This window comes from Branchiostoma floridae, chromosome 2, assembly GCF_000003815.2.
Source record: "Branchiostoma floridae strain S238N-H82 chromosome 2, Bfl_VNyyK, whole genome shotgun sequence".
NCBI lineage: Eukaryota > Metazoa > Chordata > Leptocardii > Amphioxiformes > Branchiostomatidae > Branchiostoma > Branchiostoma floridae.
Window position 1 is genome coordinate 10,596,918 of NC_049980.1, and position 24,393 is coordinate 10,621,310.

At 41.8% G+C, this 24,393-nt stretch overlaps 1 protein-coding gene across 2 annotated transcripts; it reads right to left on the bottom strand.

Annotated features, from left to right (window-relative positions):
- Positions 1-527: 527 nt before the first annotated feature.
- Positions 528-23,935, bottom strand: LOC118409267 (cadherin-related family member 1-like). Of its 2 annotated transcripts, XM_035810156.1 has the most exons (22): positions 23,819-23,935; positions 21,439-21,581; positions 20,893-20,949; positions 18,617-18,706; positions 18,416-18,502; positions 18,103-18,216; positions 17,535-17,678; positions 17,034-17,112; positions 15,990-16,099; positions 15,202-15,405; positions 14,409-14,573; positions 13,701-13,865; positions 13,081-13,320; positions 12,808-12,882; positions 12,323-12,392; positions 5,422-5,594; positions 4,668-4,866; positions 4,008-4,219; positions 3,244-3,416; positions 2,283-2,438; positions 1,143-1,594; positions 528-852 (listed from the first exon to the last, which is right to left on the bottom strand). In XM_035810156.1, the coding sequence occupies exons 1-22, from the start codon at positions 23,901-23,903 to the stop codon at positions 737-739; spliced, it is 3,309 nt and encodes a 1,102-aa protein (XP_035666049.1). In that variant the 5' UTR covers positions 23,904-23,935; the 3' UTR covers positions 528-736. The 2 variants fall into 2 exon arrangements, with proteins under 2 accessions (XP_035666049.1, XP_035666052.1); XM_035810159.1 differs by lacking the exon at positions 12,808-12,882.
- Positions 23,936-24,393: the final 458 nt, after the last annotated feature.

A 24,393-nucleotide genomic window follows, 5' to 3' on the forward strand; every position in this document is an offset into this window, starting at 1 on the left:
GAACCATAATTATTGTTACTCAACGTTACAGGATCCCTTATTTCAAATATACAACATCCTCTGTCTTTTGTACATAAAGATAGGACGTCTGTCCATTGCCTCTCCTGTACACATATCTACAGTCGTATACACTCTGCAATAGCCTCTGTTTAGAAAACTAGACTCTCATATTCAACAATACCTGAACCGCATTTTGTTTTATATACAGCACACCATCCTTGAGCTCGTCCTCATTATATAGCAATTTCCCAATCTTTTACCGGTTCTGAGAATACATTCTGTTGTCTTTAGATTTCACATTTGACAATTCAGTCCAGCTGAATTGTTACCAATCATTTGTGGAGAAGTACATCAGGACACGTTAGCATAAAACCATGACAAAGACTTCTCTACGCAAAGTTGTTTTTATGAGACCATTCAAGAATATCCAATCCTAAAAACCATTATTCTAGGGTCCCAATTGATGACTTGCCATAATATCTGACTGCGCACTGCCCAATTACTTTTTAATCATACTACAACATTGCTTTGATATGTACACAATAGTTGTTTTATTTAGGTATCTTTCCCAACAGTGGCCTGTCACAAAGCAACACGTAGGCACTCTGTTAAGGCTAAGTCTCAAACTTTGCCTTACATGTTACAAGAATGCTGATTGGTCTACTTCAATGCAGGCACTCATTTGATTGGTCACTATCATCTAGCTGCGATCTGAAACCATTTCCTGAAATGTTGTTCACCGTGCTGAGTTGCTGAGTCTGCGTTGGATGAGTGCGACGGAGATGAGTACGGTGATACAGACCATCAGCGCCACTACCAGCACTGTTCCGTACAGGACCCATCGCTCTGTGCCTGTCATAAACAAAAATGAAGGACATTCAGAAATTGCCATCTGCGTGAAATTGATATTTTTTGCTCATAACCTCTGCTCAGAGTAAAAGGTTAAAGATGTTTTTCATATCAAACGATATTGTGGTGTACTGTGTACAGAAACCGATTTTCTGAAAATTGAACAGAATGGAGAAGCTCTTCGTGATCATTTCCTCTTTACACCAATTCTCATGCACAATTATCTGCTTAATCCTATGCTAACTATGCCTTGATCCAAGTACCAGTCTTTTAAAAATCCAGAGTGTACTTACCGACTTGTGACATTGCTGTTGTTTCCCTCTCATCCGCACAGTTCTTTCCACAAGCCAGGTACCCTGATATTGGGCCTGGTGTGGTCAGCGTTATGAGGTTTGCTGAACTTGCTCTTCTCTGCCGCGCGACTTCGTGTAGTCTCCGCACAACACTGTCTCTGGCGCTCCTCCTTCTCAGAAGCGACGTTCGCGACAACTCGACGCTGCTTCGGATGCTGTCGCCGTCCGACCGTTTCCTTCGGAAGTTGTCGTCTTCGCTCGGAGGAGATTCGGTCTCCTGACTGAGGCAGCCCTGGTGACACCTGGAGTTGAGTTCGGTCACGTTGCACACGACGACTTCGCAGTAGACGTAGACCCAGGGGTTGGATTGTAAGAGTTCGAAGGCCGACAGGGTGAAACGGAACCTGCGCTGGTCTGAAGGAAGGACTTGTAGGCTTTCATCGACGACACAACTGGAAATGACAGGATTCAACTTTATTACTTTATGCTGTGTATTGGTAGTATTGAATTGATCATTTTCGTCGCAACAGTTAGTTTTTGTTTCAATGGCTAATCTTACGACAAAACGTTTTGTGTGCACTGGGGATCCAGGATTGCGTGAAGTGATCAGCCGGTATATAAGACTAGAAAAATTATTGAAAACATCTTCACATGCCCCTCCAATTATATTGAACTATACTGCTTGGAAAAGAAGTCTTCGTAAAGTGGCAATGCTTAGCTGTAGTATTTTGAATGTGTTCTTGTTCGTTCCGTGCCCTCACATACACAGACACCTGTAAACTTGCCATGACCTGGAATACCCTTTCCGTTGTCAGTCTCCTTATTTCCACCACATGTCAGAATTACTAAACCGTAAGACGGTCAAATACAAAGACAGTAAAAAGGCAATTATCTTACACGCTATGATTCTGGATAACCCATTCACGTCAGACTCATATCGATTAGGATTTGTCACTTTAAACTAGCCTGTGTCTAGCCGGCGCTACTTTGTTCAAGAAACCATTGACAGTTCAGAATAAAGAAACTGGCCACCCCATCACTTTTCAACCGAACCTACCCAGCAGCTATTCACTAGGAGGGATAAATTATTCATCTTCTCCAAGTAGACGGGTATGAATAATTGATTGACGTTTGTCTCACCCGTCCTGGATGATCCAGTGGGCGTTGGCGGTGCTTCCGCTGGGGCTGGTGGAGGCCCAACAGTTCTCCGCAAACACGATGAGCGCGACGTCAGGGGAGTCCAGACCCACCTCGAAGTACATGGACTCGCCCATGCTGACGTCAATGGGGTAGACCCTGGGGTGGAGGGTAAACAATTGATTTTAACTTTGGGAATGTCGTCTTGTTTCTGTAATGTGTCTGTAATGTGTCTGTAAAGTTATGAAAAGCTGTGGTGGGTAGTTGTTTTATATCTTCTCTTCTGTATCTGTATTACAGCGACGTGGTTGAATTGATACTCAAAACGTTACATACTAAAGTATACGAAAACCTGTTGATTTGTTCCAATGCCTCTCTATGGGCGCAAGGGGGCACTTTTCATGGTGCTGAATCGCCATCACATTACAGAACTTTTTCTTCCCAGTTGTTGCGAAAGTTACTACATCTTTACAAGGACGTTATATCAGCTGATATAACGTCCTTGATCTTTATACAGAAACTTAGCTCATTATGAACACGTATTGTAGGAAGCTGTGTCAACTGTAGATTTATCCGTACCAAAATGTGGTAGAAAGACAGCGATGTGTTCCGTTTTTCAATGCTGTGCTCTATAGACACAGTGGAAATTCACAACCCACTTCCCCTATAGCTTCAAAAATGCCATTGGACATTAAATTTACCGAGAATAGCATAGCCCTCGCTTTTCTCATACGTTGATATGCCATCCATGCTTGTACATGTTTTTGTTTGGTGCAGGAACAGCTCGTGTACTAGCCTGGGTACTATCTAGTAGTTCGCTCCGACGTTTATCATACACTATATTCAGCCGCTTCTCGCTCCGACTTTGATTACGCACTATATATAGTCACTTCTCTGCAGAATCGAACATAAGAGCAAACTACTACCCGGCTGGTACCCAGGCTGCTTGTGCACTAGTTCTTACTTGAAAGGCGTGGTGAACTGCTCGTCCGGGTACAGGTCCAGGTGGTAGGCCATCTCGCCGTCAGCCACCTTGACGATGGTGGGATCCCTCTCCGGGCTGAAGTGAGTTGACGCCACGCCTCGCGCCGTGTACATGCAGACAATCTTCACCACCGCGTACTGACGCAGGGCCAGCTGCAAAAGTAACGTTACCAACAACGGTAAATTATCGGAAGGGGAGCTGTGTCGCTGGAAAAAAAAAGTAAAGAAATGGTTCGTATGTCTTTATTTCTGTACGGATAACTGTGAACTTTCGTGACACATGCAAACCAAAGGCCATGATTGGGAAAGAAACAGTCATGCAGGATTAAGAGTTGGGTTGCAACTGAGAGGAGGGGGCGAGAAAGCAATCACTGAATAGAGAGAGTCACATGCTGTGGAGGCCAGATTTGGCAACAGCTGAAATGCAGCTGGCGGGAAGAAAGGATGAAAGGCTAAGGCTAAGTCTTCAGGCCACTTGGTAGTGCCGGTAATATGTTAACACTGATTAATTTTACAAGGTACATAAAACAACAGAAAATGGTCTAAAAATTATAGATTAAAACGCATGACACCTTAATAAAATATCATCCATTCATTCATTTCACATGAATTGTAATGGTCTGACACAAAATATGTGAAGTGGTATGGAACACGGTTTCTTGGTATGTTTCAGGCTCCTTGATCTTGCCGTAGTCTAACCAGGATAGCGAATCTACAAGTAGCTATTTATAGATAGCCACCTACCGCCAGTGCTGTCATGTTGGACGTATCTTCCTCAGGCAGGGGTATGAAGTCGACCGTGTTGGAGTAGATGACGCGGTTTCCTGAGTGGATAGTTTTGGCGGTGCCGCACTCGTCTACGCGCGTGGTCAGCACGTAGTGGGTGGTGTTCTCGGTAGCCAGGCAGTCTGCTGCGGTAGAGTCTCCGATGTGAAGAGTTCGTCCTTCTGTGTTACCTGGAGACGGGGAGTGGGAGGAGATGATATATTCAAATTTTCCTTAAAGGTGAAGCTGTACATAGCTTCACATCATGGACGGTATAGGTTATACAACTCACTCTTTATCATTTTTCAACATCCTAATTCGCTTCGTTTATGCACTACCTGTTACCAATGGTGTCAGAGACTGGTGGCAGGTTTCCATTGTGACAGAAAATCCTGGGCTCCTATTGGACTGATTTTATCATCGTGATAAAGAATTCTGGGCTCCTATTGGACTGATGTTCATCATGATAAAGAATTATGAGCTCCTATTGGACTGATTTTTATCGCGAAAAAATCCTAATCATAGTGACTCTATGAATGGTTCTCTCAAGTTGAAGGTGAATGGTCACAAGCAGAAATGTGTGTAATTTCGGCATTATAGAAATGTGCTTTTCACCATAAATCTAATCATTTTTCTCACCTGACGCTCCGGATTTCGCTATCTCCACCTTGATGACGTAATCGCCGGCGCATGTCAGGTGCACCGACTCCTCCGTGAACACCGGTCTCTCACCGTTACCCGGCGTGCTCTGCGCGCTGATGACCTCCACCTTGGCCCGACATATGCCTATCTGTGGAGGCACGCCGTTGTCGTTGGCGTACACAACTAGGTCGTACACCTGGAGGGAGATGTAGTGAGGCAGACACATTTAGAAGACGACGCCCCATCCATGTACTTGATGACACAATGGACTATTGAAGCCATTCTCACGTTAGAAACAAAAGTCCCAATATTGCCTTCTTGGTTTGGAACAAATTGGTTCACACGTGCGTATACTAGGGTATAGTATTCAAGTCCGTATGAGGTTCGTATGGACGTCTTCGGATCGCTGGAAAAATAATAGAAATTGGACAAATATAGCCGGATATAACATGCCACAGGATTTAGCTGTACGCATACTATACTACTCGGACAACTACCTCCTCTGACATGCCATGTGTCTATATTTCTATTGCCCCAATTTCTACTATTTTTTCAGCGACCTCTGGAGCCTGGCAGAGGCTAAGACGTCCATACGGACATCATACGGCCTTGAATATGTACGCACGTCTGAACCCGGCTTAAATCATTGTAATGTTAGAAACAAAACTCCCTACATTGCCTTCTTAGGTTGGAACAGATAAACTGCTTACAAGGATGTTGTATGAGCTCATATAACCTTCGCGCTGCTTACCAAGCCTTCCGGGTCCTGTTCAAACGTCACAGGTGACCCACTGGCAACAAAGAGTCCCCCCGTAGCCCGGTCTATGGCGAATTTGTTCTTCAGATTTTGAGGCAGCTCGTACGTGATCCGCTGGGTGTCGCCCTCGTCCAGGTCTACAGCTGCGACTCTGCCCACGTAGGAACCTGCCGACATCAAAATACACAGAATTATCTCCAATAGAAGCACCTGATGTTTGTGACATGTTTAGATGATCAATTTTGTAAAGTCTGAAGTAATATATTTTGACACTAAGGATGTTCATTATTCTCGAACCAGCCGAAAAGGAGCAACGATATTTTACTGTCTGAACGAAACAGCACTACCGCTCATAACATTTTGTTTGTTCAATAAATAGACACTGAAAAGAGAAAATGCAAATTCTCTCCTATTTGTCACGGCCTACGAAACTATAAATGGTACATCTTATTAGTACTTGTTTATTGAAATGTCACAGACATTTTTATTTTTGCTTTAGGGGAACACCTGTCCATTATGGACACAACAAAGAAACTAGAAAGGCCGACATTTGCTTGAGAGCAAATGCAGCATATTTCAACCATCTCCCTCCCAATGCATCAACAGACTATTCCAAAATCACCCATGTGCAAGAATCGAACACTTTTGTTTAAAAGTCACTTCCACTAATGACACTTAATGACACCCAAAAATGAATCTTACAAAATTCCTAGCGCAAGAATGGACTCTTCCAGTGCACCCCATGTGAATTTGCACAATAGACCAGTCCAGAAATACTCTCACTGAAAACATGGTCAAGGTTGAACTAAGCAAAAAAGGCATGAAAAGGTAAAATAGACCAGTCCAAAAACACTTCCACTAAAAATGGAATATTGAATTATCACCTTTCTAAAACTAAATTTGAAAACATCCCCATGCAAGAATGGACTCTTTTTGCGATGCCCCTGTGTAAAGTGGTGCAGTCCAAAAATACATCCGCTAAAATTGGACTTGGACGTAATCACCAAAGTCCCAAAAATGGATTTTAAAAATCCCCCCATGTAAGGATCGACTCTTCCAGCACAACCTATGTAAAATTGCAAAGTTGACCAGTCAAAAAATAACCACACTGAAACACTTTGACATATCAAATCACCAAAGTCCATAAACAAATTTTTAAAAAATGCCCCCCTCCATGCAAGAATGGACTCTCCAGTACACCCCATGTAAAATTGCAAAATAGTCCAGTTCAAAAATACTCCCATTGAGAGACATTATATAATCAACAGTCCAAAGATGAATTTAAAAAATATGTACCCCCTCCGTGACAGAATGGACTCATCCAGATAACACCGGGCTCAGTGATTGGCTGCCAATCCCCTTCGGGATGTTGACTCAGGCTACGTGATTGGTTGCCTCTTTAATCAAGTTACTAGTATATATAGACATGTGCACATGCTGTCTTCAGGTGGGAGAGGTCAACGACCTTGAGGTCGTTGACCCTCTGGCCAGTGGAGAATTACTAAAAAAAGTACCCAAATATATCATTTTGAAGTTGTTTATGCCAGAAATTATACATGGGTCATTTGAATGAATATCTAGTGCACCTATTTACCAAAATGTAGGTCATTTGGTTACAAGACCAGGGAACAGGAGCCAAAAGCGTACGTTTTTGGTCAAACAATGGCCAAAAAATTCCAAAATTAAGCATTTTGTTGTACCGTATGCCAAAGGTGTCAATGAATTCATGTGCGCATATGTAGACGGCACTCCTATACCAAATTTCAGGTCATTTGGTTGTAAAATGGAGGTATAGGAGCCAAAAAATGTCATTTCTGGGGCAAAAAATGCCAAAAAATGCCAAAATTAAGCATATTGCTGTACCGTATGCCAAAATTGTTTTTGGAATTTTGTGGGCATATGATCAAGGCACCTCTGTATCAAATTTTAGGTCATTCGGCTGTAACACCAGGGAACAGGGGGGCAAAATGTACATAAAAATTGCAAAAAACATGAATAAAATCATTTTAAAGGAAGATATGAAAAAAATGAGAAAAAAGCACCTGGGTATTGACCCACTCTACCCTTGTGCCAAATTTCAAGTAATTCGGTCCAGGAACGACGGAGTTGAATCGATTTGAAGATTTGACAGGAGAAAGAAAGAAACATTACGAATACTAGAAAGGCCGACATTTGCTTAAGAGCAAATACAGCATATTTCAGCCATACCCCTTCCCACGCAACATTGGACTGTTCCAAATCACCCCTGCGCAAAAATGGAACATCCTCTTAACAGTACATTATCCCCCAAAGTGGACTGGTATTCCAGGTAAAATTGATTCCAGGTAAAAACAGAGCTTGCTTCTATTTTTCAGGAAATGACAATAATCACACCTTCCATTCAGAAAATTTTCATCATGACTGAAAATTGTTGAATGACTTCATGTAATGTCATTAACAATTTTCAGTACGATAACTAGGTGTAAGTTTAAAAAAGTATAAGCTCCTTGTAATGTGGGTACATTTATTATTGCAGTGAACTTTTTTTATTCAAGTAGGGCATACGATTTAATAATTATCAAGCAGGTGCAGGTACAGTAGGAGCGTTTGTTTTCTTCAAGCTGTAAAACTGTTAAACTGTTTTACTTTGTATGCAAGCAGCCATCGAGCCTACTCTTATTTTAGTTTAACAACTCAGTCCTGCCAGACCCGGAAGATACGATTGAACCTTGTTCGAGGATTTATTTTCGTCTGTCTGGTCAGTCTGTTCATACCCTGGCGCTGAGAGTGTTTTATTGGGCTGAAACTCTGGCAGTTTAAAGTTACTTACAATTTAAATGTTCAAAGTTTATGTCAAACAACAACAGCACTAGAAACACATACATTTGCTCTGGAGAAAATACAGCAGTTTTCGCAAGTTCCAGTCCAGTGATAGAAATGTGGCCACTACAGACAGGTGGTCACTATAGAGAAAATGCTGATCTATTGACTATGAGCCATACGTTACACATGATTTCAGTACACTGATCATTAATCATATAAACTTTGCACAGGTAAGCCAATTGTTTAGATGTACAATTAAGTTCAAATAATTCTGAAGAGAAATATTGATGATAAAATAATCATTCTCGCCACTGTCTAACTTATAATTACGTATCAAAACTAAACGCAGATTTTCTAACTAACGCACCTTTCGCCGACTTCATCAAAGGACCGCCGGCTATCAATCAAACACGGCTGTTGATTAGACTTAGAGTTTCAAACAGTCATGTGCTGTGTGCCAGTTGACAGCGAACTTCATGCTACGTGATGTTTTACATTGCTTGGCCTTCTTTCCTACAGCGGTGCTTCTACAAAATATTTAGACTGTAACACTGAGTCCCACATGTTTTATAGAATAGAATTTGACGCAGAACAGCGTTTTTTGCTGGGTATTTTTCCTGAAACATGTCCGTGGGAATATCAGCGAGGCGGCGACGTAGGGATATCAGACCGTCAACAAAAGTCGCACGGCGGCTAACGGCGCAGCGAAGATACTAGCGCTATAAATAAGCGCTTCAACTAAGGATGGCAACCCGTACAATATTTTTGTATACTGTTGAGCTAAGTAACGTTTGTTGTTTATGAGGCTTCAGTTGTCTTTGAAGCTTTGACCCGAAATATTTTAAAGTCAAACTGCTGAAGAGAAGTAAGTGACTGCTACGATTATCGTAGATATGGCCCTAAAAAAACTGATAAAAGAAGCCTTCTCAATAGTCTAAAATGCAAGAGCTTCCGGGGGGGCTTCGCCCACCTGGGTCCCCCCACAGGGACCCTGCCCCTGGACCCCGCCAGGGACATTCGGCGGCCCCCGGACCCCTGTCCGACGCTTTGAAAAAATCCTGGCGAGAAGTCTGTACGGCCTGAGTCTTCAAGTTAACGTATTGTGTGGTCCCGCTTATGAATATTAATTAGCCTTCGCTTTCCTCTTCGCTGATTGGCTGAACCATTAATTGAATTAACTCTTCCTGCCGGCTAGACGCAGGTGCAGATGTCGGCTCTGTGGGGTGAACGTCCGAAAGGTCATGGCATGGAGAACGAAAGAAAACCAATTTCCCCTAAAAAAAGTGCTGTAATTAAGCCTTTTACAGTACTTTATGCCAAAAATTTTACTTGGATCATTTTACCAACTATCTTATGCCTATCTATACCAAATGTTACTCATACCAGGGTACAGGGGTGCAAAATATACCGTTATAAGACCGTCAACAACAGTCGCACGGAGCTAACAGCGCAGTGAAAATACCATCGCTAGCGTTTCAACTTCGGATAACAAGTTATAAGTACTGTTGAATTCAGTAACGTTAAAGTTTGTTTTTAGTTGCCTTTGACGGTTTGACCTGAAATAGTGTTACGCTAAACTCCTGAAGAGAAGTTAAATGACTGCTGCGATTATCATAGATATGCCCCTAAGAACTGATACAATACAAAGCCTTCTGAATACTTAGTCTAAAATGCGAGAGCCTTAGGCGGGCTTCGCTCCCCCTGGCGGGAACACTGCTATACAGTCAAACCTGTCTATGGCGGCCACTCAAGGGACCGGACAAATTTGGCCACTATAGACAGGTGGCCTCTGTATAGAGGTGGCAACTTGTAGATAAAATACCCAAGGGACCGACAAAAAGTGGCCACTATGGACAGGTGGCCCCTCTGTAGAGGTGGCCCCTAATACAGGTTTGACTGTATACGGGATCATGAGGCCCCGCTTATGAATATTAATTAGCCTTTGGCCTCCTCTTCGCTGATTGGCTAGGTCTTTGATTCAATTAACTCTCCGGCTGACGCGCACAGGTGTGGCTCTGTGCGGGGTCACGGAAGGTCACGTCAGGAGGCCAAAAGAAAACAAATTTCCCCTCAGAAAAGTGCCAAAATTAATCATTTTAAAGTTGTTTATGTCAAAAATTTTACTTGAATCTTGTTACCAAGTATCTAATGCCTATCTACACCAAATTTCAGGTCATTTCTTATTATTAATTGTAATACCAGGGTACAGGAGCCAAAAGTGTCCTTTTTTGGTCAAAAATTGGCCAAAAATCGCAAAAATAAGCATTTTGTTGCACTGTACACCAAAAGTGTTATTGAATTTATGTGAAGGGATTATCAAGGCACATCTGTGTCAAATTTCAGCTCATTCGGTTGCAATACCAAGGTACAGGAGCCAAAAGTGTCCTTTTTTGGTCAAAAATTGGTCAAAAAATCGCAAAAATAAGCATTTTGTTATACTGTACACCAAAAGTGTTATTGAATTTATATGAGGGCATTATCAAGGCACATCTCTGTCAAATTTCAGCTCATTTGGTTGTAATACCAGGGTACAGGCGCCAAAAGTGTCCTTTTTTGGTCAAAAATTGGTCAAAAAATCGCAAAAATAAGCATTTTGTTGTACTGTACACCAAAAGTGTTATCGAATTTATATGGGGGCATTATCAAGGCACATCTCTGTCAAATTTCAGCTCATTTGGTTGTAATACCAGGGTACAGGGGCCAAAATATACAGTTTTGGTCTAAAATTGACCAAAAAATCTCAATAAAATCATTTTAGAGGCAGATATGAAAAAAATGGGGAAAAAGCATCAAGGTATTAGCCCACTCTACTCCTGTGCCGAATTTCAGGTCATTCGGTCCTGGAACGGCGGAGATGAATCACTTTGAAGATTTGACAGGAGAAAGAAAGAAAGAAAGAAAGAAACATTACGAATACAATATATTTCACCATACTATGTATGGCTGAAATATAACTAGAAAGGCCGACATTTGCTTAGGAGCAAATACAGCATATTGCAATCCATCTTCATCCTTGAAAAAATCCCAAAATTCAACAATTTGAAGTAATGTTTGCTCAATGGGAAAATGAAGTACTGTGGGCACTTGTCCTACACACCTTCATGCCGAATTTTAGGTCATTTGGTTTCAATACAAGGGCATAGTAGCCAAAAATATACATTTTTTAGTTAAAAATGGCTACAAATCCCAAAATAACTCATTTTATGAGTGTTCTATGAAGAAAGTGTTGATGGGGTCCTGTTGTCATATGTCCAATTTACCTTTCTACCAAATTTCAGGTGATTTGGTTTACATACAAGGGCATAGAAGCCAAAAATATACATTTTTAGTCAAAAATGGCTGAAAACCCCACAATAACTAATTTTTGAAGTCATCTATGAAGAAAGTGTCAATGGGGTCCTGTGAGCATATGTTCAATGCACCTCTGTACCAAATTTCAGGTCATTAGGTTTTCATACAAGGGTATAGGAGCCAAAAATATACATTTTTTGTCAAAAATGGCCAAAAACCCTAAAATAACTCATTTTTGGAGTAAACAATGAATAAAGCGTTGATGGGGTTCTGTGGTCATATGCCAAACGCACCTATGTACCAAATTTCATGTCATTTGGTTTTAATACAAGGGCATAGGAGCCAAAAATATACATTTTTAGTAAGAAATGGCCAAAAACCCTAAAATAACTCATTTTTTAAGCAATCTATGAAGAAAGTGTTGATGGTTTTCTGTGCTCACATGTTTAATGCACATCTGTACCAAATTTCAGTTCATTAGCTTGTAATACCAGGGCACAGGGGCCCAAAATATACATATTTTGTCTAAAAATGACCAAAAACCCTAAATATCATAAATTCTAAGGCCTCTATCAAGAAAGTGAAAAAAACGCCTGGGGGTATTTGCTACTTCTACCACCCTGCCAAATTTCAGCTCATTTGGCCCAAAAATGAACAAGTTGAATCCATTTGAAGATTTGACAGGAGGAGAACGAAAGGAAAAACAATATATTGCAATCCCATACTATGTATGGATTGCAATATAACAATATATTTCACCATACCTATGGTATGGCTGAAATATAAAAACTGTCCTCGTTACCTGGGATGACGTTGTGCGTGACGGTGAAGTTGTACAGGTGAGGACACGCCGGGGCGTTGTCGTTAACATCCTGCAGGTTTAGGGTCAGGCAAGGACACAACGTTATTAGCACGAGAGCCGCACAAAAGGCACCATATAATATTGATGGCCGTATTTGAACTTCCATTTTGTGGAGACAAGTTGACATTTAACAGTCAACTCACTGCTCTCTTTAAAACATGTCGAAAGGTTAAGTATAGAAGAGCATATAAGGCCATAATGTCGATCTTCCAGTACTGAAATACAACTTACAGAAGTGATGTAACATTACACTATGGGAAATAACATTGCTCGACTACTAATAGAAGTCAAACTTCTAGTAAGAATACATATGATACAGCAGTAATATAATCTTCTAGACACTATAGATAGAAATGAGGAAGTCGCCATTAGAGGAAAACATATACGGCAAAAGAGAAGTTGGGAAAAGGTGTACGTTGCAGTACCTTGTGGCTTACGGGAGGGGGCGTGCTCCAAGCTACAGTCGACACACAGTCGCAAATTCTTTGCTCACCAAGATACTTCAAAGAGAGAGGGAAGAAATATGCTAAGATGTAAAGTCATCCTTACACCCATTAAAAGAGAGAAGCACCGAAAAGTTTACCTAAATAACACAAAAAGGCGACTTTAAGTTCCAAGCATTAAAGTTGCATGCTAGAACCAAGAAAAAATGCAAAAAAGTATGACTGTATGTCTCTAGCATTGACACAATGGCTTACCTCTACCGTGATGACCACTTCTACCGTGCTACTCATTGGTGGTTGTCCCTGGTCCTCAGCCTGCACCTCTAACGTGAAGGCACCGCGGTCACTCTGGCTGATGCTCTCGTAGTCCACCGGCATGTTCCAGCTCAAGACGCCCGTGGTCTCGCCGATGGCAAAGAGGTCGTTGTCGTTTCCGGTGATGATGCTGTAGCGTATCTCACTGTTTGGTGTACCCTCCTCGTCCGCATCTGTAGCCTGGAGAATATACAGTCTGATTAGGGGAGATCTGTTGTGGAAATCTTCTTCTCTCTCCCCATCTTCCCCTCTCTGTTCTTGTCTCCCATTCTTTCTCTTTCTCTCCCTCTTTCTCTCTTGCCCTTTTTTCTCCTCTGTTGCTTTCTCTTATTGTCTCTATCCATCTATCCCTCTTTCTCCATAGCCCCTTTTCTCCCTCTCTCTTGCGGTCTCTCACTGTCTCTCTCTTTCTCCCCCTTTATCTATCTTGCCCTTTCTTTCCCCCTCTCTTGCTGTCTCTCTCTTACTCTCTCGCTCTTTCCCTCTCTCTCACAACAACTGTAAGCCATACAGTAGTCTCATCCAACTTCTTTTTGTTGAACCTAAATGAGTTTACTTACTACAAGAGTAGTGATGGCCTCCCCCACTCCCACGTCCTCAGGCACGCTGATGTCGACCCGTGAGGAGTTGAAGACGGGCGGGGAGTCATTCACATCCTCCAGCTGCACCACCAGCAGGGCCGAACCGTTACGGCGTTCCATGGTGCTCGTCTCGTGTGCGAAAACCTGCAGGACAGGATTTTGACCTTTAACCGTTAAGGCTAACGTCACAGTCCCAAACCGGGGCCCAGCTAGGCTGTTTGTGGAAACTAGAAATAGTAATGTATACGTAGAAATATACACAAATAATGACCACAACTCTTTACGTCTTATGTAGTTTGGTGTCTTTTATATGATACTTTTCATTCCCGAAATCAGCCCGGCCGGGCCCAGGATTGGAAATATGACGTTAGCCTGACACTGCATTACATAGGATAGTCTTTTGCGATACAGTCTAAAAGTTCTAAATTGACAATCACCGATAGAACTATTTTTAGAAAAGGAAAAAAACGTATATTTCATTGGCAATAGACCGATTTTGGAGTTTTCCCTTGTTCAGAATCATCATGTAACGTTATGTACTGGTTTCCTATACACGCGCATACATTTATCATTGCCTGTTGCACTGTTGTACTCGCTGCTGTGTATACTGATGTTGTTCTTAAATACCTACGACTTACGGAGGTGTACAGTACATGACAAAGTACAGAAATCGGTGAATGATCTCACCATGTAAGTGTAATTGCTGGTTCTCTCCCTGTCCAATGACACTGCACTTTTCAGCCGGACCGCCAGGTGGACAATGTTTGCCGCAAACTTCGGGTCCACGTCAAATATGTCCTCCTCTGGTCCCACCACTGGTAGAAGTTCGATACCAAAAACCGCGTTGTCACCCTAACAGGAAAATAAGCAAGTTCTCTAAGATGTACCGGATACCTCTAATTTCTGCTCTAATTTCTAGCACAAGTATTATTGCCCCACCCGGCCGTCTTCCGGGGCCCCGGCTAGGGTAGTAGACTTCCTCAAATATAGGGTGGATAATTGGCTAAAAGTGTCAAGCTGTGGGAACGATAGCACGCTGTGATGGCTGAAATTATGCTCAGGCAAATATCATCCCTATATTTCAGCGTTGTTAGGACGGTAGGGATTACAATCATAATATTACAGCAAATTATACGTAGATAGGGTATGTCTCTTTGTCCATTAATTCCCGAAAGTGTTTTCTAATGAGTTTGGGATATGCAAGAGGAAACTACAGTGCTTGCCCTTCACTAAGCATTGTAGGAGCATCCATATAAGATAGCTTTAAACAATGGTTACAGTTGTTCAGTGTAACTTAACCAGCTGCTGCTGCGATACATGCCTGTGAAGCTGGTGTTACACCGAAGTGCGGCCATACCGGTTGTACAGATACAGGTATCTATTACCTGGGCCAAGAGTTTTTTTTTTTTTAAATCTCAATAGCACATGCCCAATGATGTCAGTAACAAACACATGATCTCAATGACACATGTCCCCTTACTTCATCTCTATCCCTGATGACGATGTTGAGCTGTGTCAGCAATGTGCCCCCCGCGGCGTTCTCCGGAATGGACGTGTTGAACACCGCCCGTGGGACTTCACCCTCATAGAACGTCGGCGCGTCGTCATTGACGTCCAGTAACCTGACGGTGACGCTGGCGTGCGTGCAGATGTCCAGACCTGCGCCGGGACCGATCTCCATGGCCTGTAGGACGTTAGAATATGTGAGAATGGCTCATCTCAACTGTGTAAGGAAGTGGAACTGTCCTTGGTGCTGAAAAGCTTTCTAAACTATTTTCGTATGTCAAAACCAACTAAATTCTATTAGAGACCTCCAGTCAAACACGTGCAAGTAACCACATCTACAGAAAGATCACCAGACCAATATGACTAATCTTTGGCGCCCCCTAAGATACTTTTACCGCATTTACACAGGCTATAAGAATCTAGTCTACAGACTAGGTTTTATTAGTCCACTGAAAGGTCTTCTTGGGAAGTTTTGCACAACGGGTTAACGCACACTTCTGTTAACTGCACGGAATCCCAAAATCCCAATCCGGTGCGGTCCAGCTAGATAACTTCGCAGTATTGCACCAGCCGGCTAATTGCACAAAATTCACTGGCAAATAGGTCGTGCAATTAAGCGGCTTCTACTATTTAGTAAACGTCGCTGGTAATATCAATGATAAAAGCAATCTCAATTTACAGCAGAGGTGGTTTTGTGTTAATGTTGTACTAATAAAACAATAAAAATAAAACAATAAAAACAATAAAACATTAGAGTCTCACCTTCACGTCCAAGGTCAGCACGTCCCCGATGTCCGGATCGTCTCTGTCTAAAGACTGGTTGACCCTGATGACCCCTGTGTGCGGGTCGATGTCAAATAACGGGCCTGCGTCTGTCACGGCATTCAGCACAGTTAGTACATGTTTTACTGCTATCATTTAAAAACAAGGTAGTAACGAAGATATGAATTTAACAATACATTGTTTCATTATTTTTACCTTAACGCAAGGGAAACATATTGTTTTTACTTCAATTCTTCACCCTCTGCTCTAACAGATAAGGTTATTGACCTGGTCAGACGGCTGTCACCATGGAAACTGGTAAAGTATCAGACACCCTGTGGTGTTCACTTACACTATGTAGGAAGTGACAGGACAGACCTAAATGGGCTGGTCACCATATATATCAATGTGTTTAGGTAAAAACAGAGCAGAAGTTTGTTCGACTAGACCATGTGAAAGTAAAGATTATATTTGCTTGCAAATGTTCCCTTCCAGTTATAATATTTGTTCCATCTCCTAACAATCAAGTCTAAGTTACATTCATATTCTTCGTCTGTTTTAGAGGAGCTGTTGGAAATGCGAGCCGTGTGTGAAAGAAAACAACACACGACTTTCACTCGATAGTATGTTCTTATCTTCCATGGCATTGGAAGCTATCATAAGCGCTGAGTGTTCCATAAATGATATCAGACATAATTTGTAAAGGAAAATCGATTTTACAGTGGGACGGAATTGGGCCTGAAGCTAAGGAACGTTACCAACAATGCTCACAGCTGTCACACACTTTTCATTAGGTTTGTACTAATATAACGGGGCCGTAAGTTCCTATTGATTGTGCCAGTTCCTATTGATCTCTGTAGCCGATACATGTTGAAAGACAGATGGTTGTATTGCCAAACCATAAAGAAAAGGGTGAAACTTTTATCACAAATGCTAAGGTTTGCACTATGAAAGCTAGCACTGCGTCACACATGTACTAACGGCGCAGGTTCCTATGACACACGACTAACTCTGCAGCATGTGCAGTGAGGACTTCGTACTTACCACATGTGACGGAGTACTGTATGTCGTTTGACGTTCCCCTGTCGCCGTCCACTGCCGACACCACGGCGATGGATGCACCCTGGATATTCAAGACATTACAATGTACTCCTCGATCGATGAAGGTTAGACATCCAGGTAAAACGATAACGCCAAATAGCAATTTTTCAACTGAATCAATGTCGCTGACGAAAAATAACGGGTGCTATCTGAAACGTCTGACCGTTTTCCGTTTGGCGTAGAATGTTCACCGTAAGTGTACCAGAAGAATAAAACAAGCGAAAACAAGCAAAAGTTTCCTTATTTCTCTTCCAAGAAGTAATATTCAGGTTGTGCTGTACTGATGTGTAATTGTTGACCCGTTCCAAAATAGCACCATACCACATACTTCATGTGCGTATTGAATTCCTTGCTTGCTTCTTACATGTTTCGAACTTACAGCAAACTCGAGCCTTATATCTCTGAATATACTCCACGCATGAGAGTACCCAGTATGTTACCTACCACAGGCGTGTCCTCTGTGATGTTGACCTGGTAAGGTTGTCCGTAGAATACCGGGTCCATGTCCTGTTGGTCCAGCACCTCCACCTCCACTACAGCCGTGCTGTTCCGGTATACCTTCTGGTCACGGTAGGACCCACCTTCATCCTGAAAACGATGTAACAGTCAAATATATTGTGCTGTTTGTATTTCCACAGTTGCGTATTAAATTTTTTTCTAGAAAAAAATCTTTTAACACAAGCCCCTGACCGTGGGCACGGCACTTTATTCATATTAAGTTACTGATCAGGCAGCCTGCTCCTTTTTGACATACAGAATAAGACTCGAGTGAGTTTAGATGAACTTTTCGCAGTACATCCCGAAATTTATAGACGTTATACATGACAGTATGCATAGTGCAATGCTAAACTTTCTTCCAACACAGAAGTATATACGGATCCGTGTATATGATAACTAACACAGATGAGCTTCCATGATAACATGACAGTATTGGGAAAGTAAGACGTTCATAATATAATGTGTGTTATTATAGCTTGTTAATTTGTTACTTTTTTGTTTGTTTTAGCCTTACCCTGGCCACAACTGTGAGTTGATAGGATGTCTTCTTCTCATAGTCCAGCGTGGTAGCCAAGGTAACCACGCCTCTCACGGTGTCGATGGAGAAATTTCCTGACCCCTCCGATTCCTGAAGAACATGGATCATTTTTTACTGAAGAGAGCTGTAGACAATAAACGTTTATCTTCTGCCGTACGATACATCTGGACTGATATTATAGACCAAATAAAGAGGATGCCCCAACGTCTATGATTACACATCAGAAATATTTAAAAGAAATATTAAAAGAAGATGTGAATACTTTTTGTTTCTATTTTATCACCCATACCTGTATGCTGTAGTGAACAATCCCGGCCAGTCCCAAGTCTCTGTCTTCCGCCGTCACTGTCACCACAAACGTTCCAACAGGGGAGTTCTTTGAAGAAAAGGAGAAGAAACATTCGATATGTGTTTATTTCAGCAGTGTCCATCTTGTTTCAGAAAGGGATGTTGGAGGCCAAATTGAAAATACCAAAGATAATTTGCCCACCTCGGGAATCTGCACCCTGTACGGCAGGTTCTTGAAGACGGGGGTCTCGTCGTTCGCGTCGGTGATGAAGATTTTAGACGGCTGCCGTACCTGGACGGAGACAGAACAGAGAATAGTGTCATTAGATTGTTATAGCCATGTTTGTCTCTGTGATCTGCTCCCAAGTTATCGCTCCTTTACAAAGTTTTCTTCTGTCTTGAAAACATTCTTAAGTTTTGGAAAGTCGACACCATATGTCAATAATCATACCTATCTGGACTCTAGTTGGGTGTGGCGTTATGACTGTGCGAAATCACTGACATTTCGTAAACATGCATTTCCAGAAGCATCTATAATCTGCGAACCATTTGATGTACATTCCATTCGGTAAAATTTTGTATAAAAAAAAACGAATAAAATGTGGTTCTTGTCTGTCTTCCATCCGTTTAGAATGGAATTGTATTTCCTCTTCATAACAATGGTTATTGTTCCATTCGTGACTTTGACTAAGCCCAGTGACATAACGTCTGTAGCCGACCGATACCATAAACAGGTATCAGCAAAACACATAATACTTTTGAATGATGTAAGGAGACAGATGAAAGGATAATTTTTAGATCATTTGTAAGATAACCTTTGTATCAGCATTGTTTTGATTGTATCAATGAAGTACAGATACTTTTGGAAACATCTGGAAGCATCTGGCTGTCTTGTAACAATAGATAGTGTTTACATAACTTAATGCTGTCTCGTGCTAGCATTTACTAAAAGTACGTCACTCACGAAACCCTAACGTCAAGGAGGTAGTATTCTATAAATCCTTAAAGAAGCGGTAGAAGAGATGCGTCTACAATCTTTATTTCATTGCTGAGGGTGAAAGAAATATCCCTGGGGGACGTGTTGGTGAAAGTGCATCATAAGTCATCATGACGTGCGTTAAGAATATGACTCTTCATCCTTTTGAGAAGCGCCACGAGTCCTTAACGATTTCGATAAAGTCTGAATGGGTTATCTGGTTGCATTGTCGTCACCGGCCAAGTTCAGTGCGTTTTAAGAGCCTCTCCTGTCGCCTGTGCTCCCATGGGGAAACAAGTTGTCACGGAATGGTGTTACAAGTTAACAATTCGCCCATCGCAGTTCTTGTTTAACGTAACCATTCTTACGACTTGCCAGCAGCAGTTGATGGTGTAGGTTGCATTTTTCTGTTGTTGTTTTTTTAATTTTTTTTTTTTTTGGGGGGGGGGGTCCTCGTCTCCACTCCGGCCTGGCCGAATAGTAATAGGGAACTTTGGCCAAGTTAGGAATGCAAGCCTATATATAGTCGGATTTAACTGGCCTAGGAGTGAACTGACAGGCCGACTGATAGCTGGATAGACTGCAACAGACTGACTGAATTCCCATGGCAACTTATTTCTCCCTATTTGGCCAAATTCTTCTCTCTTTTTTTTGTATTCAACTGACTCGTCTGCTTGTAGACTATTGAAAATCTCAAATCTGTATACGCCGACAACACAGAGTCTGTGGAGGAGGCTAATGTATGTTGCCTAGCGCCACCTCTGGTACACAAATAAAAGACGGTTGTCATTGTCACCCGCAGGCTATTTTGTTTTTAATTTCCTCCCTATCTATTCAGGCACATCTCTACCACAATGTATTCTTCCATGGCCTCCTTAGTTCACTTTCTTCGCTTCCTTTTTTCGGTCGTGAATATTGCATGACTTGGGGATTGGGGAATGACGTGTTATTGGTAAAGGCGGTAGAAGGAAGCTTCAGTCACGCGATCGCCTGATGACTCGTACCCGCCGGTAACTCTCCTATATCACGGGACCGGGAATCATGGTAATAACTATCAACGGCCATCACGAGGGTCCCGAACTTACTCATGGAGAAGTTTTGTTACTAAAAGTTGGTTAAAACAATATGCTAGGTTTGAATCCGACGCAACGCCCATCTTTCATTTACCATTACCGTTCAAACAATAGAACATATCCATCTATGATTATATATGTATACTATGAAAAATTATCTATAGATAATCATGAACTTTTGTATCAATCGAAAAACAGCTAATGTAATAGAAGATTTTCAAAGAGAAAACAAACACTCTGTTCTTAGTTTGAGGGCCTCTGTTCAAAATACTCTCATGGAAACATATTGCAGTCTCTTAATGCAACATGTTGGTGTATTTCTTTTATGTTGTTTGCTTTGGTTGACTGGCGATATTGAGGTAATCAATTATGCAGTTCTGTTCTATCAGCTATCGTAGACAGATGAAGTTTTAGTGCCGATTGACTTACTTTGTTGGCGGGTGTACTGTCTTCAATAGTCACTACGACGTCGTGTTCCGCGCCCAACTGGAATGAAGAAAATGTAATTCATTAAGGCAGTGTTGGTATTAGATTAGAATGGAGATACCTCAGTGCAATTCACTGATTAGTAAAATTTCAATGTGGCAATTGTTTGCCTTCGTTTGTAGTGGTAGCTATTTACCGTACATAATATTTGTATAATGCCAAACGTGAGAGTGAAGCACCTCACTGGCAACGTTAACTGGAGATTGTAACGATATCGTGCAAGCACATATTTTACGGACACATACCAGATATGTAGCAGTGTGTAATAAGAAAATTTAAAGCAATTCCAGCAGTCAGCTTTTGTGAAGTACATACAATAGGAAATGAAATTCCTGTTGTAAAACATGCCATATAACTATACGACACAAAGAGTGTTCGGGAACTTTGATCTTCAAGCAATCATTCTATCATACTGATGAAAAACATGTAATTTCTATAGGCGGGGCGTTTTCCTTTGTTTGTTCGAGGTCACCATCTAGGCAGACTAACCTCTCGGTCGAAGGCCTCCTTCAGGGTGACTGTTCCCGACAGCCGATCGACAGTGAAGTGTTCTCGGCCGATATCGCCCTCGATACCGTAATAAACTGTCTGGCCTTCCGGGTCACTCCCGTGCAGGGTGTAAACCACGGTCCCTACAAGACACATAGCCATAATGTACATACCAGAAATTGACTTCCATAATATAACAGTGATATGATATCTTCTGCATCCAGTTGAGTAAAAACTTATTTCTTGGTGTTAAAGCAAAGCAATCAAAGAACAGATCAACATGAAATGAGGATCATGATAGCATATGGACAAAAGTTTTGAAGGATAATTTGAAAGAATCTGGCGACTTTCAATTGATGATATGATGATTGATAGAGTTGAATATCAACATGTAGCGCAATGACGCTGTCCATATATTGCATATAAAAGAAATTGATAGAACATAAAATTTCTGTTTAGGAGAACTTTTGGTGTGATGATAGTAGGTAGATGAACAAAGATTCGTTTTCGTTCTGTCCGAAACTGGTACCCGTCGTCCCCAAACGGTGCCAGTCCTGTTTTAGAGGGTAATTTGGTGGGTAGGGAGTCTGCATAATGTTCGCCGTGGTTATAAAGCAAGTCGTTCGTCTGCGAGCTATTCAGGACATTTGTATGGATGGAGTCATTCCAACAGACTACATCACATTACCGGACAGTGGGTCATCGTGTCTGACCAGTTTATGGCAGGGGGGATTTAGAAATGACAGGCGGTCTGGGATCGAAAGGCATTCTTTATATTCTAACATGCAGAATTGTAATATATAGAAATTAAATGCGGCCTATTTCAGTGAACCATAACTTGTTTCATTATCTCTGGCCAATGTCATGACAATAAAATGAGAAGTAGATGATACTCATGACAAATATTGTCGAAGATGAAATTGTGCATAAAATTTCTGTCATACACATTTTAAAGGTGTAAGAGGCCATACGATCATCGTACATTCTGTAGGTCTTATCTTTCTTTGTCACGGGCAGCCAACATCAAGAAAGCACACCGGGGTACCAGTGAACAGATATAGTGTTGCTAGAAACAATGAGATAGAAGAGTATAAACAATAATAGGATAGAGGATTTCGAATTTTCTATCGACGTTCACAAGTATTGACGTAAAAAGCAAGACTGAGTCAGCTTGAAAGTGACAATAAAACCAGTCTGTATTATCTATGTCACCGGCGCACCTAGTGTTAGTGTGAAACATTTCCTGTCAGCCACAAAGGGAACAAAATGTCTCTATTTTCAGCATTCAAGAAAGATGAAGCCACTATGATTCTAACATAATCCTTGGTGTCCGGTTTTACTAATGGGGAATATGTTTCGTAAAAGAATCATATCCGTTTCCGTAACGAAAAACTGAGACTGCATAAAATGTATCAATCAACTTTTGAGACAGATACTAGGGCAGTAGGTTACCCCCATTTCATTACCGTTTCCAATTTACCTTCATCTTGTTTATCATTACATTCCGTTCGTTCTTTATTGCATTTTCTCACAGCTCTCATGTTTCTAGATAGGTAACAAGCACGTTTGACATGTCATGCCTGTGGGTCTTTGCTACAGACATCGGACATGATTATAAATACGTCTTTCAGCAGTTTGAAAATAAGTTGGTCAAAACCACCATTTATCACGCCATGTACGACAGGTTGTGAGTTAATGGCCACAAACCAGACAGACAGAATTGTGTCGACATACTGGAGGCAAGGTTGATAAATATGTTCTATACATGGATGACTTTTCGTCAGGGGTCATCATATAGGTATTGCTGTACCATCAACTGAGCCACAATGTCCTCGAATAATACGTAAAACTGACCAGTTCAACGTTCAGTCTTAAACATAATCTAGCGTATTTTCCGATTCAGATGATATTTGTACACATCTAAAGGTCTGAATCGTACTTATTGAATTACATCTTCCTCTCTCTCTCTCTCCCTCTCTCAGTCACACACACACACACACACACACACACACACACACACACACACACACTCACTCACTCACTCATTGACTCACTCACTCTTTTTTTACTTTCTGGTTCACTCACTCGCTCGCTCACTCACTCACTCACACTCACTCCTTCACTCTCTCGCTCACTCACTCACTCTCACTCACTCACTCACTCACTCACTCTCACTCACTCACTCACTCACTCACTCACATACTCTCTCGCTCGCTCACTTACTCACTCACTCACTCACTCACATACTCTCTCGCTCGCTCATTTACTCACTCACTCACTCTCTCACTCACTCAACCACTCACTCGTTCAACCACTCACTCACTCAACCACACATTCATTCATTCATTCATCCATCCATCCGCTTGTTAGTAGACCTTACCGACAGGTGTGTCCTCCCGTATCTGGAGATACTGCATGTTGCCGCTGTCGGTCCCGGGAACGTACGGGGAGAAGTACGGGGCCATGTTGGTCCGCCCTGTGAGAGAGGCAGAGAACTGTGTTATAAAAGCTGATTGGTTAAAGTACGACGATGCCCTGTAGCACTGTTAGAATCTCCTATGCTGACTCTCATTAGCATGACGGCCTGTTTTTCTCTCTTATTCTACAGCTGCAAGCTGCTGATACACAAATCACAAAACTTACAAATGAAATGGGGTTATTTTCAATTCACATTGGAGCGACGACTGCGTTTCCGTCGTGTTGCTTCATGTAACTATCACGATTGATAACACTTTCGCTGCTGTAGCTTCTGTTTAAATGGCCCAAACCAAGGGATATAATCATAAGTCTTTGTTTGGACAGGTTGAGACGTGTTACAAGTCCTTACAGACTGGGGATATCTTAAGACAATCCTAGACGATACAACTTGATCCCTTGGAAGTCTGGCGACTTGACAGAGGTCATATCTGAAGTTTGGGCCTTATCAGAGTTCATACAACCGACTTCCCCCCACCC

Coding starts and splice junctions, on each gene's coding strand:
- LOC118409267 (XM_035810156.1), bottom strand. CDS start 23,903: ATGGCCCCGTACTTCTCCCCGTACGTTCCCGGGACCGACAGCGGCAAC. Junction 13,866..14,408: donor CCAGCAATTACACTTACATG/GTGAGATCATTC, acceptor CCTGTCCTGCAG/GTTTTCGCACACGAGACGAG. Junction 2,439..3,243: donor CAGTTCACCACGCCTTTCAA/GTAAGAACTAGT, acceptor CCTCCACCCCAG/GGTCTACCCCATTGACGTCA.